The sequence below is a fragment of the Schistocerca cancellata genome, chromosome 6 (genome assembly GCF_023864275.1).
Source record: "Schistocerca cancellata isolate TAMUIC-IGC-003103 chromosome 6, iqSchCanc2.1, whole genome shotgun sequence".
In the NCBI taxonomy this organism is placed as follows: domain Eukaryota; kingdom Metazoa; phylum Arthropoda; class Insecta; order Orthoptera; family Acrididae; genus Schistocerca; species Schistocerca cancellata.
Window position 1 is genome coordinate 398846416 of NC_064631.1, and position 14705 is coordinate 398861120.

Below are 14705 nucleotides of genomic sequence, written 5' to 3' on the forward strand. Positions count from 1 at the left end.
GATAATGTTGGCCGAAATACTCTGAACTTCTGAAGGTAGCAGGGGTACAATCAGGGAGCGAAACGTTATTTACAACTTGTACAGAAACAGGACGGCTGTTTTAGAAGTCGAGAGGCATGAAAGGGAAGCAGTGGTTGAGAAGGGAGTGAGACATAGTTGTAGCCTACCCCCAATATTATTCAATCGGTATGTTGAGCAAGCGGTAAAGGAAACCAAACAAAAATTTGGAGTAGGAATTAAAGTTCAGGGAGAAGAAATAAAAGCTTTGAGGTTTTCCGATGACACTGTGATTCTGTCAGAGACAGTTGAACGGTATGCACGGTGTACTGAAAGGAGGACACAAAACGAATTCCAACAAAAGCGAAACAAGTATAACGGAATGCACTCGAATGAAATCAGGTGATGCTGAGGAAATTAGATTACGAAACAAGATATTTAAATCAGTATATGAGTTTCGCTATTTTAGCAGCAAAATAACTGATGATGGATCAAAGTGTCAACTGACAATGGCAGGAAAAGCATTTCTGAAGAAGAGAAATTTGTTAACATACAAATATAGACTTAAAAAGAAAGTGCTAGGAAGTCTTTCCTGAATGTATTTGTTTGTAGTGTAGCCGTGTATGGAAGTAAAATGTGGATGACAAACTGTTTAGACAGGAAGAGAATAGAAGCTTTTGAAACGTGGAGATTCGAAAGAATACTGAAGATTAGATGGATACATCACGTGACTAATGAGGTGGTACTTTACAGAATTGCGGAGACACCAAGTCTGTGGTACAACCTGAATGGATGAAGGGATCGGTCGATAGGACACATTCTGAGACATCAAGAGATCACGAAATTTAGCACTGGGGCGAAATGTGTGGGGTAACAACCGTAGAGGGAGACCAAAAGATGAATACAGTAAGCAGATAAAAAGGATGTAGGTTGCAGTAGTTGTTAGGAGATGAAGAGGCTTGCACAGTGGCATGGAGAGCTGCCTCAAACCAGTCTTGGGACTGAAGAGCACAACAACACAACGGTTTATTCCTGTTGTGGTCGTCAGATGGAACGCGAGAAAAATAACTGCTTAAATGCCATTGTGCGCGCTATAAAATAGTCTTCAGTTCACAGTTCCTACGGCAGAGATACCTAGCGGGGTGTAGTATATTTCTAGACTCATTACTTAGTACTGCTGTTTTTAATTTTTTGTAAGGAGTCCATCCCAGGTTACTTCCTGCCTGTTTAGATTTTTCAGTATTTCCACGACGTTCTTTCGTAGACCAAATAAGCTTGTGATCAGTCGTGCAGTCTTTCTTTTTACATCATTGATTCCTCTTTGCATAACAGTCATATGACAAAAAATACACATGTACAATATTTTGTGCATATTTACGTATGTTATGTAACACAGATTGCATTAATGAAAGAAAAGAAAGAGTAAAAAGAACTAAAGAAAATTCTGTCTGAAAGCCTCCAGGCATACACATTGCTGCCCCCCCCCCCCCTCAAAGGGATACCGTTTCTCAGATTTGTAGAACTGTCGCACGCAATCGTTGATTTGCTAAGAAATACTTTATGAACGGTGCTCATTCCAGATATCAAAACAATCATTCGATGAAATTGTGACTGGTAGTAGTAATTTTTTATAACTGCTGTAATATTCTTGTAACCTTAAGCAAAACGCTATCTCATATTCATATATATGTTTTCTGTTACAGTGAGATACTGAGGGTAATCGATTCACTTATGCTAACGGAAAGACTTCGCGTCGTCACCCCAGTTGACTGGACGGTAAGTAGCGTTCACAAATCATAACGATGCGACGGCAACTCGCAGCAGTGTTAATGTGTCACGATACGCGTTAATTAATCGTGAAATACGACCACTGCTGATGCATGGCTACTATTTCTCGCATACAGCACACTGGCGATGTTTTCCAGTAATATTTTGTTCTTATTATGTTGGTACACATGCGCGATTCTGCTAGTCAAGTGTGACCTCTAACGTTATTGCTGTAGTCAAACCTTGCTCACTCTGTACAGTATATATTTCGCAAGCATCTCCTCAGTAACAAATTGACAATTCTTTGGTGCCACGAATTGCGTGGACATCAACCCACCCCTTCATTTAGTCAAGTTGTGCCACATATTTATTTTCTTCCCATTTCGAGTTAGTACCTTCCCCCCCATGAATCAAAGACCTTGCCGTTGGTGGGGAGGCTTACGTGCCTCAGCGATACAGATGGCCGTACGATAGGTGCAACCACAACGGAGGGGTATCTGTTGAGAGGCCAGTTAAACGTGTGGTTCCTGAAGAAGAGCAGCCTTTTCAGTAGTTGCAGGGGCAACAATCTGGATGATTGACTCATCTGGCCTTGTAACATTAATCAAAACGGTCTTGATGTGCTGGTACGGCGAACGGCTAAAAGCAAGGGGAAACTACAGCCGTAATTTTTCCCGAGGGCATGCAGCTTTACTGTATGATTAAATGATAGTCTCCCATTCGGATCTCCGGGCGGGGACTACTAAAGAAGACGTCGTTATCAGGAGAAAGAAAACTGGCGTTCTACAGATTGGAGCGTGGAATGTCATGTCCCTTAATCGGGCAGGTAGGTTGTTACGGTTTGTTGCTGTCTTCAGTCCTAAGACTGGTTTGATGCAGCTCTCCATGCTACTCTATTCTGTGCAAGCTTCTTCATCTCCCAGTACTTACTGCAACCTACATCCTTCTGAATCTGCTTAGTGTATTGATCTCTTGGTCTCCCTCTACGATTTTTACCCTCCACGCTGCCCTCCAACCCTAAATTTGTGATCCCTTGGTGCCTCAGAACATGTCCTTCCAACCGATCCCTTTTTCTAGTCAATTTGTGCCACAATCTCCTCTCCTCCCCAATTCTGTTCAATACGTCCTCATTAGTTATGTGATCTACCCATCTATTCTGCAGCATTCTTCTGTAGCACCACATTTGGAAAGCTTCTATTTTCTTCTTGTCCAAACTATTTATCGTCCATGTTTCACTTCCATAAGTGGCTAAACTCCACACAAATACTTTCAGAAACGACTTCTTAACACTAAAATCTATACTCGATGTTAACAAATTTCTCTTCTTCAGAAACGCTTTCCTTGCCATTGCCAGTCTACATTTTATATCCTCTCTACTTCGACCATCATCACTTATTTTGCTCCCCAAATAGAAAAACTCCTTTACTACTTTAAGTGTCTCATTTCCTAATCTAATTCCCTCAGCATCACCTGACTTAATTCGACTACATTCCATTATCCTCGTTTTGCTTTTGTTGATGTTCATCTTATATCCTCCTTTCAAGACACTGCCCACTCTGTTCAACTGCTCTTCCAAGTCCTTTGCTGTCTCTGACAGAATTACAATGTCATCGGCAAACCTCAACGTTTTTATTTCTTCTCCATGGACTTTAATACCTACTCCGAATTTTTCTTTTATTTCCTTTACAGCTTGCTCAATATACAGATTGAATAACATCGGGGACAGGCTACAACCCTGTCTCACTCCCTTCCCAACCGCTGCTTCCCTTTCATGCCCCTCGACTCTTATAATTGCCATTTGGTTTCTGTACAAATTGTAAATTGCATTTCGCTCCCTGTATTTTACCCCTGCCACCTTTAGAATTTGAAAGAGAGTATTCCAGTCAACATTGTCAAAAGCTTTTTCTAAATCTACAAATGCTAGAAATGTAGGTTTGCCTTTCCTTAATCTATTTTCTAAGATAAGTCGTAAGGTCAGTATTGCCTCACGTGTTCCAACGTTTCTGTGGAATCCAAACTGATCTTCGCCGAGGTCAGCTACTACCAGTTTTTCCATTCGTCTGTAAAGAATTCGCGTTAGTATTTTGCGGCTGTGACTTATTAAACTGATAGTTCGGTAATTTTCACATCTGTCAAAACCTGCTTTCTTTGGGATTGGAATTATCATATTCTTCTTGAAGTCGGAGGGTATTTCACCTGTCTCATACATCTTGCTCACCAGATGGTAGAGTTTTGTCAGGACTGGCTCTCCCAAGGCCGTCAGTAGTTCCAATGGAATGTTGTCTACTTCCAGGGCCTTGTTTCGACTCAGGTCTTTCAGTACTCTGTCAAAGTCTTCACGAGTATCGTATCTCGGCAGGTAGGTTAGAAAATTTAAAAGGGGCTATGGATAGGTTAAAGTTAGATATAGTGAGAATTAGTGAAGTTCGGTGGCAGGAGGAAGAAGACTTTTGGTCAGGTGAATACAGGGTTGTAAATACAAAATCAAAGAGGGGTAATGCAGGAGTAGGTTTAATAATGAATAAACAAATAGGAGTGCGGGTAAGCTACTACGAACAGCATAGTGAACGTATTATTGTGGCCAAGATAGACACGAAGCCTACGCCTACTACAGCAGTAGAAGTTTATACGCCAACTAGCTCTGCATATGATGAAGAAATTGATGAAATGTGCGATGAGATAAAAGAAAATATTCAGGTAGTGAAGGGAGACGAAAATTTAATAGTCATGGGTGACTGGAATTCGAGAGCAGGAAAAGGGAGAGAAGGAAACATAGTAGGTGAATATGGATTGGGGGTAAGAAATGAAAGAGGAAGCCGTCTGGTAGAATTTTGCACAGAGCATAAATTAATCATAGCTAACATTTGGTTCAAGAATCATGAAAGAAGGTTGTATACATGGAAGAACCCTGGAGATACTAAAAGGTATCAGATAGATTATATAATGGTAAGACAGAGATTTAGGAGCCAGGTTTTAAATTCCAGGGGCAGTTGTGGACTCTGACCACAATCTACAGGCTTATTACAAATGATTGAAACGATTTCACAGCTCTACAATAACTTTATTATTTGAGATATTTTCACAATGCTTTGCACACACATACAAAAAGTCAAAAAGGTTTTTTAAGCATTCACAAATGTTCGATATGTGCATCAAGCCGATAATCAAGTTCCTCCCACACTCGGCGCAGCATGTCCCCATCAATGAGTTCGAAAGCATCGTTGATGCGAGCTCACAGTTCTGGCACGTTTCTTGGTAGAGGAGATTTAAACACTGAATCTTTCACATAACCCCACAGAAAGAAATCGCATGGGGTGAAGTCGGGAGAGCTTGGAGGCCATGACATGAATTGCTGATCATGATCTCCACCACGACCGATCCATCGGTTTTCCAATCTCCTGTTTAAGAAATGCCTAACATCATGATGGAAGTGCGGTGGAGCATCATCCTGTTGAAAGATGAAGTCGGCGCTGTCGGTCTCCAGTTGTGGCATGAGCCAATTTTCCAGCATGTCCAGATACACGTGTCCTGTAACGTTTTTTTCGCAGAAGAAAAAGGGGCCGTTATCTTTAAACCGTGAGATTGCACAAAACACGTCAACTTTTGGTGAATTGCGAATTTGCTGCATGAATGCGTGAGGATTCTCTATCGCCCAGATTCGCACATTGTGTCTGTTCACTTCACCATTAAGAAAAAATGTTGCTTCATCACTGAAAACAAGTTTCGCACTGCACGCATCCTCTTCCATGAGCTGTTGCAACCGGGCCGAAAATTCAAAGCGTTTGACTTTGTCATCGGGTGTCAGGGCTTGTAGCAATTGTAAACGGTATGGCTTCTGCTTTAGCCTTTTCCGTAAGATTTTCCAAACCGTCGGCTGTGGTACGTTTAGCTCCCTGCTTGCTTTATTCGTCGACTTCCGCGGGCTACGCGTGAAACTTGCCCGCACGCGTTCAACTGTTTCTTCGCTCACTGCAGGCCGACCCGTTGATTTCTCTTACAGAGGCATCCAGAAGCTTTAAACTGCGCATACCATCGCCGAATGGAGTTAGCAGTTGGTGGATCTTTGTTGAACTTCGTCCTGAAGTGTCGTTGCACTGTTATGACTGACTGATGTGAGTGCATTTCAACCACGACATACGCTTTCTCGGCTCCTGTCGCCATTTTGTCTCACTGCGCTCTCGAGCTCTCTGGCGGCAGAAACCTGATGTGCGGCTTCAGCCGAACAAAACTTTATGAGTTTTCCTACGTATATGAAGTGTGTCGTGACCATATGTCAATGAATGGAGCTACAGTGAATTTATGAAATCGCTTCAATCATTTGTAATAGCCCTGTATTGGTTATGAACTGTAGATTACAACTGAAGAAACTGCAAAAAGTTGGGAATTTAAGGAGATGGGACCTGGATAAACTGAAAGAACCAAGGGTTGTACAGTGTTTCAGGGAGAGCATAAGGGAACAACTGACATGAATGGGGGAAATAAATACAGTAGAAGAAGAATGGGTAGCTTTGAGGGATGAAATAGTGAAGGCAGCAGAGGATCAAATAGGTAAAAAGACGAGGGCTAGTAGAAATCCTTGGGTAACAGAAGAAATATTGAATTTAATTGATGAAAGGAGAAAATATAAAAATGCAGCAAATGAAGCAGGCAAAAAGGAATACAAACGTCTCAAAAATGAAATCGACAGGAAGTGCAAAATCGCTAAGCAGGGATGGCTAGAGGGCACATGTAAGGATGTAGAGGCGTATCTTACTAGGGGTAAGATAGATACTGCCTACAGGAAAATTAAAGAGACCTTTGGAGAAAAGAGAACCACTTGTATGAATATCAAGCGTTCAGATGGAAACCCAGTTCTAAGCAAAGAAGGGAAAGCAGAAAGGTGGAAGGAGTATATAGGGGTCTATACAAGGGCGATGTACTTGAGGAGAATATTATGGAAATGGAACAGGATGTAGATGAAGATGAAATGGGAGATAAGATACTGCGTGAAGAGTTTGACAGAGTACTGAAAGACCTGAGTCGAAACAAGGCCCCGGGAGTAGATAACATTCCATTAGAACTACTGACGGCCTTGTGAGAGCCAGTCCTGACAAAACTCTACCATCTGGTGAGCAGGATGTATGAGACAAGCGAAATACCCTCAGACTTCAAGAAGAATGTAATAATTCCAATCCCAAAGAAAGCAGTTGTTGACAGATGTGAAAATTACCGAACTATCAGTTTAATAATTCACAGCTGCAAAATACTAACGCGAATTCTTTACAGACGAATGGAAAAACTGGTAGAAGCCGACCTCGGGAAAGATCAGTTTGGATTCCGTAGAAATATTGGAACACGTGAGGCAGTACTGACCTTACGACTTACCTTAGAAGAAATATTAAGGAAAGGCAAACCTACGTTTCTAGCATTTGTAGACTTAGAGAAAGCTTTTGACAATGTTGACTGGAATACTCTCTTTCAAATTCTGAAGGTGGCAGGGGTAAAATACAGGGAGCGAAAGGCTATTTACAATTTGTACAGAAACCAAATGGCAGTTATAAGAGCCGAGGGACATGAAAGGGAAGTAGTGGTTGGGAAGGGAGTGAGACAGGGTTGTAGCCTCTCCCCGATGTTATTCAATATGTATATTGAGCAAGCATTGAATGAAACAAAAGAAAAATTGGGAGTCGGTATTAAAATCCATGGAGAAGAAATAAAAATTTGAGGCTCGCCGATGACATTGTAATTCTGTCAGAGACAGCAATGAACTTGGAAGAGCAGTTGAACGGAGTGGGCAGTGTCTTGAAAGGAGGATATAAGATGAACATCAACAAAAGCAAAACGAGGATAATGAAATGTAGTCGAATTAAGTCAGGTGATGCTGAGGGAATTAGATTAGGAAATGAGACACTTAAAGTAGTAAAGGAGTTTTGCTATTTGGGGAGCAAAATAACTGATGATGGTCGAAGTAGAGAGGGTATAAAATGTAGACTGGCAATGGCAAGGAAAGCGTTTCTGAAGAAGAGAAATTTGTTAACATCGAGTATAGATTTTAGTGATAAGAAGTCGTTTCTGAAAGTATTTGTAGGGAGTCGAAACAAGGCCCCGGGAGTAGACAACATTCCACTATAACTACTGACGGCCTTGTATGGAAGTGAAACATGGACGATAAATAGTTTGAACAAGAAGAGAATAGAAGCTTTCGAAATGTGGTGCTACAGGAGAATGCTGAAGACGAGATGGGTAGATCACATAACTAATGAGGAGGTATTAAACAGAAATGGGGATAAGTGGGGTTTGTGGCACAACTTGACAAGAAGAAGGGACCGGTTGGTAGGACATGTTCTGAGGCATCAAGGGATCACAAATTTAGCATTGGAGGGCAGCGTGGAGGGTAAAAATCGTAGATGGAGACCAAGAGATGAATACACTAAGCATATTCAGAACGATGCAGGTTGCAGTAAGTACTGGGAGATGAAGAAGCTTGCACAGGATAGAGTAGCATGGAGAGCTGCATCAAACCAGCCTCAGGACTGAAGACCACAACAACAACAACACCTTGCAGTTAATTATCCGATCCACATATCTTCAGCATCACATTTTGAAAGTTTCTGTTTTGTTTATCATTCGCGATTCACTTACATACAAGGCTACGCTCCAGACACGTACCTACGTAAAAGAGTTCCTAACACTTAAATTTACATTAACCAATTTTTTTTTTCTCGGAACCTCTTTTACTTTATTGCCAGTGTTTTCTATATCCTCTCTAATTGGGCCGTCAGTTTTGTTGCCACCCAAACAGCATCTCGTCTATTATCTTTAGCGTCTTATTTCCTAATCTGATCCCTTCAGCTTGATCAGACGTATTTCGACAACAGTCAATTACCCTTGCATTACTTACTTTGTGTTCATCCCGTAACCTCTTTTCGAGACAGTATCCATTTCGTTCAAATGATTAAGTCCTTTCGTATCTGACAAGACTACAATATCGTCGACAGACCCCAATTTTTTTTCCTGGACCTTGATTCCATTTACAGATCTCTGGTTGGTTTCCGTTACTCCGTTCCGAATTCACAGATTGAATAGCATCGAGGATAGGCTACAACTCTCTCTTACTCCTTTCTGAACTACTGATTCACTTTCATATCCTTCGACTCATAACTGCAGTCTGATATCTGGATATGTTCTAGATAACATTTCATTCAATGTATTTTATCCCTGCTACGTTCAGAATTTCAAAGAGATTATTCCAGTCAACATCGTCAAAAGCTTTACCCAGAGGGGTCCTACATTTCTCTGGAACCTAAACTGATCTTCCCCTAGGTCAACTTCTACCAATTTTTCTATTCCTGTAGTGAATGTAATTTCTGAAAAAATTCGTATCAATAGTTTGGAGTCATGAATTATTAAACTGATGATTCGGTAATATTCGCACTTGTCAGCACCTGCTTTTTTTAGAATCGAAAGTACATCATTGGCAGAGACTGACTCAGTAAGCAGTCCGCTTCCATGGACATCAGGGCCGGAATGCAGGGTTAGTTTCATCACAGACACCATCTTTAACAACGTTACACTTAGCTATAAGTACAGTATTACTCCAATATCTAACTACATTTGTGCGTTTCATAAATGTTCTCAACTGAAGTATAATTCCTTGTTCCTCTTTTGTTTATGACGTGTAATGTTTCGCCAAATTCGAAAATCACCGTAAAGTTTTAATTAATATCTTGCTATCATGGGATATAATGGTGTAAATCCTATGCATATTCAACCATCAATGCGACAGTATTTTCCCAGCAATGGATGGCCTTGTGTAGACCCTCGTTGAAGAAGTTTGCATGTTGGTTGTTTAGGAAACGATGCTCCTCGAAACTACTTCTTTTCTCTATGTCTCGTTTCCATTTGAACGCCCCTTATGCAAATATACAATACACTGTTGTGTATATGCATACTTGAATCGCCTGCAGACGTACTGAAAATGTGGAACTCCAAATGACAGTTCGCCAAATTCAACAGTCTATGGACAAAGCCCATTAATGTCTTGGAAGTACCGACTCTGTTGGGAGAGAGCGAAGAAATATACACTCCATGGCACATCTCTGCCTCACTTACAAGGATCAATGCCTTCCCCAAAAATTGCAAAACTCAACATTTTTTTATACACAAGCGTTCATATGATGATTTACTACTGGCGAACACTTGCACGAACTTTGCACTGATTGTTCCAGCGGTGTTATCCTTCCAATGCGGGAAGCAAATTATCGCGCGATAGTACACTTTGTATCTGGGATGCGCCATTTTTTTGTGGTGCTGGGATTTCACATAGAGTTACTAATAATGACCATACCGTTCTGTGACATTAGTGTAGCGTTTCCATAGTGACGATGCATTTTGCAGGGCAAAACATCTGATAAAACGTTGAATACACTTGATTAATAGTTACAAATAACGTTCATAAGAACTCTGTATGCCTGTTAGAAAGAAGTCTGAAAATGAAATGGCTAATTCAAGTTATACTGGAGATCGGCTGTTGAAGCCCAAGTTAGTTAAAAATACAGCAAAACTGAGAAAAGGATGGTAGATAAAATTGTCCTTCACAAAATCAAATTACAGACTTAGTGAATTATAGAATAATCTCACCATCTGCTGCTCTGTAGTTTCAGTCAACTGTCCTGAATCGATAACCTGCCACATTTTCGTACCTACTTGTAAGAAACGAACCTTACGAGTGGGTGTCTAGAACTTCCCGTCCTTTGATGTAGACCTGTTATACCGTCTGGTTATAATTAAAGTGCAGCTACATAGGGAGGTTCAGTGCGGGCTATAATTATCGTATGGCAGTGAAAATAGGAGATATTCTAGTGCGTTAATGCGGGACCGATTTCCACTGGAACAACATTTGTTTCAATTTTGGTCAACAAGTGCACATCTGGCGCTGTGAGTGCTGTAGGGCTATAGAAATATTTCCATATGTAATGGTTTAGGAACAGGACTTGGGCAGAAAAGGTCAAACAAGCGAGAAAGGCATAATGTTGAATTTATTATTAACCTTTCTGGCATGTCAAATGAGGGCGTGGATGTCGTACCGCCACACAAACAGTGTACAGCGGCAGATTTGCACCTGGTGGCCAAATCTGGAACTTTTTTTTCAGCGTAAACATGTTCTATATTAACTACGAAGTTTCATTGCCATCCGATAAATACAACCCACACCGGACTTCCGTGAGTAGCTGCTCTTTAATTACAACGATCCAATAGAAAATTAGGAAACTATCAGATTCGTCTAACACAGACTTGAATACTCATTGTCAGTAGAAGTCACGAAGTACCATCCATTTTGTTCTTCAGTTTCTTTTCGTTGTCTCTCAAACCCTTCAAATCACTAGGCCAGTATTGATATTCGCCCCTGTAAACGGCGGCATCAATTCGGAAACACTTGCCTCACTTGTCCATTACGACGTGATAAGGGCTTGGGAATGCAGTGTATGCCAAGACTGCAGACATGTTGCTCCTGACGTAACTTTATTTTTTTTTTTTTGTAGGGGATAATTAAAGCTTTATGACTACTATCCTCTGTACATAACGCTGTGCGTGGCCGCACGCTATACCAGTTGATGTGACGCGCTGTGTTCCAGAGCCGGCTGGAGTGGCCGAGCGGTTCTAGGCGCTACAGTCTGGAACCGCACGACCGCTACGGTCGCAGGTACGAATCCTGCCTCGGGCATGGATGTGTGTGATGTCCTTCGGTTAGTTAGGTTTAAGTAGTTCTAAGTTCCAGGGGACTGATGGCCTCAGAGGTTAAGTCCCATAGTGCTCAGAGCCATTTGAACCATTTTTGTGTGTTCCAGATGGGGGACGACCTGATGGTGGACACGACCAGCGGGCCCTCGCAGTGTGGCACCGTGCCGCGCGCCGCCGTGCCGGAGAACCGCGTCGAGACGGTGCAGATGCCGTCCGGCCTGGCGTACGTGCGCAAGACCAAGTTCTACTACGACTCCTCGCCCTCCACGTGCGAGTTCTGGGACAGCTGAGCACCGGCGCGTCTCGCAGGGTCTCCTCGCTGTTTCTGTACATCCGAGAAGCCCGAGAAAACTAAACCAGTCATCATTGGCGTATCTCCGCTACGGACACTGCATTTGTAAAATCTTCAGAAGCAGCTGAATGTTTTTCACAGCCGTACATTGACACTGCAGCCATACTTTAAAGCGTATCATCGGACTTTACTGTTTGTACCTTTCAGACAGGTAAATTTCTGTATGATAAATATCGTTGTTGATGTACTGAAAATAACGTTTGTTAATTAAATATAAAATACTCGTAATAATCGTTTAAATTTATCACTTTCTCCAGTACTGTCTGATCACTTCTTTGTTAATTTTTGCACGAACTGCTGAGCACTGGCCTCACATTTGACGGGATTCTTGTTAGTTTTTTTCCTAAAGTTAAACACGTCATATGCGCCTGGCAGAAATGACGGTGATTGTAGGCAAACACACACAACGGTGATGCTATTGACCGTTCCCTGCAATGTCCATGTAACAGATCTGCCGTGACACGCTCAGCCACGTGTTCCTGTTCCAGCAGGCGTTCCTGTAATTAGTTAGCGTCTGCAATCCCGGGGTGTGAACAAATTTTGCAAATCACTCACTCAAAACTAGCAAAATTGTTTAACTATTGAGAAAAGGAAGAACCGTACGAAAATGTGGGTTGCACTGTTCACAATATATAGTCGTCTGTTAGTTAACAACCAGTCTTTGCTGTTTTCTGCCGATGGTTGATACCCTCTATTATTTCTGATAGATACGAGGGTCACTCCAAAAGAAATGCACACTATTTTTTTAAAATCCATCTTTTATTCTACATGTTTGAAAGTTTTACAGTGTGTAGATACATCCTTTAGGAACAATATTTTCATTTCTCCACATAATTTCCATCCCCCTCAACCGCCTTACGCCATCTTGGAAACAGCGCCTGTATACCCGCACGGTAAAATTCTGGACCAACCTGTTGGAGCCACTGTTTGGCTGTGTGCACAAGGGAGTCATCATCTTCAAACCTTGTTCCACGAAGAGAGTCTTTCAGTTTCCCATTGAGATGATAGTCACATGGAGCCAGGTCAGGACTGTAAGGCGGGTGTTTCAGTGTTGTCTATCCGAGTTTTGTGATCGCTTCCATGGTTTTTTGACTGACATGCAGCCGTGCATTGTCGTGCAACAGCAAAACATCCTGCTTTTCCCGATGTGGTCGAACACGACTCAGTCGAGCTTGAAGTTTCTTCAGTGTCGTCACACATGCATCCGAATTTATGGTGGTTCCACTTGGCATAATATCCACAACCAAGACTCCTTCGGAATCGAAAAAGACCGTAGCCATAACTTTTCCAGCAGAAGGTGTGATTTTTAATTTTTTTTTTCCTTGGGTGAATTTGCATGATGCCACTCCATTGATTGCCTCTTCGTCTCTGGTGAAAAATGATGGAGCCATGTTTCATCATATGTCACAATTCTTCCTAGAAATTCATCTCCACCATTCTCGTACTGCTCCAAAAGTTCGCTGCATACCGTTTTTCTTGTTTCTTTGTGGGCCACTGTCAACATTCTGAGAACCCACCTGGCACAAACCTTTTTTTAACGCCAACACTTCCAGTATTTTGCAAACACTTCCTTCCCCTATCCCAACGTAGCGTGACAATTCGTTCACTGTGATGCGTCTATCAGCAGTCACCAATTCGTTAACTCTCTGCACATTGTCTTAGTGTGTGCAGTACGAGGCCTGCCGCTTCGAGGACAATCCTCAATATTGCCGTGCCCGCTTTCACCACGTAACATGCTTGCCCACCGACTAACCGAACTGCAATCGACAGCAGCATCTCCATACACCACTTTCAACCTCTTTTGGATGTTTCCCACTCTCTCGTTTTCATAGCACAGGAATTCTATGACAGCACGTTGCTTCTGACGAACGTCAAGTGTAGCAACCATCTTGAAGACAAGCTGTGACGGCGCCACTCACGGGAACAGGTTGAACTAAGTTTGAAAACAAGCGGGAAGGATGTATCTACACACTGTAAAACTTTCACTCATGCATAATGAAAACTGTATTTTTACAAAAATAGTGTGCATTTCTTTTGGAGTGACCCTCGTAACAAATAGTACGCCCAGAAAATACTTCCAGCACCCTAAAATAGACGTTCCGCGCTACATAATCCGCACCCAAGGAACGCGTTGCAAGTTGGGTAGCCCATCCTAGACTGCACGAAATACATGGGGTGTTCAATAAGTAATGCATTTTTTCTGAAAGCAGGTTGGTTTCATTCAGGATTCAATACACCATATAATTATCCACTCTTTTCGCTACAAAACCCTACTTTTCAGCATGATCTTCATTCAGTGCGACGGCGTCATGTTACTGGCAGAGTCTGTATGCCCGCACTGTACCACTCTACCAGTCAATGTCGCAGCCAACATCTAACTGCATCAGTAACCGCCCCATGTACTGTTTCCAGCGGAGGGAATTCAGCCAAACAGATGGAACCCGAAAGGTGTGACATCCCGGCCGTAAGGTGGATGAGCAAGAATAGTCAGTGAAGTTTTGCGAGATACTCTCGGGTGCGCTGACTTGTGTGAGACCTCGCGTTTTCATGGAGAAGCAGAAGTTCGTTTGAATTTTTGTGGCGACGAATACGCTCAAGTTCAACATTACAGGAGTCGCAGTTATGTGCGGACGGCCAGCACGCGGGAGATCGGACGGGTTTGCGCGACCTCGTTGCGATGACGATAGGCGCCTCGCCCAACGACTCATCGTGCTTTTGTTCGCTTCCAGTTCTCCATAGACATTCGTCAAGCACCTACGAACATCTGCGATGCTCTGGTTTTCCGCCAATAGAAACTCAATGGCAGTTCTGTGCTTGGAACGCCCCTCCGTTACGGACGCAATTTTAAAGGCTATATGTAGCGCCGCCA

The 14705-nt window shown here is 42.4% G+C and overlaps 1 protein-coding gene across 1 annotated transcript in view; it reads left to right on the forward strand.

Annotated features, from left to right (window-relative positions):
* LOC126190887 (peroxiredoxin-6-like) overlaps nt 1–12067 on the forward strand; it is a 152510-nt gene extending 140443 nt beyond the window's left edge. The window contains exons 4-5 of the mRNA XM_049931497.1: nt 1701–1773; nt 11592–12067. Coding sequence (XP_049787454.1) covers nt 1701–1773; nt 11592–11774 — 256 coding nt within the window. The 3' untranslated portion in view covers nt 11775–12067. The remainder of the gene's footprint in view (nt 1–1700; nt 1774–11591) is intronic.
* The last annotated feature ends 2638 nt before the right edge of the window (nt 12068–14705 follow it).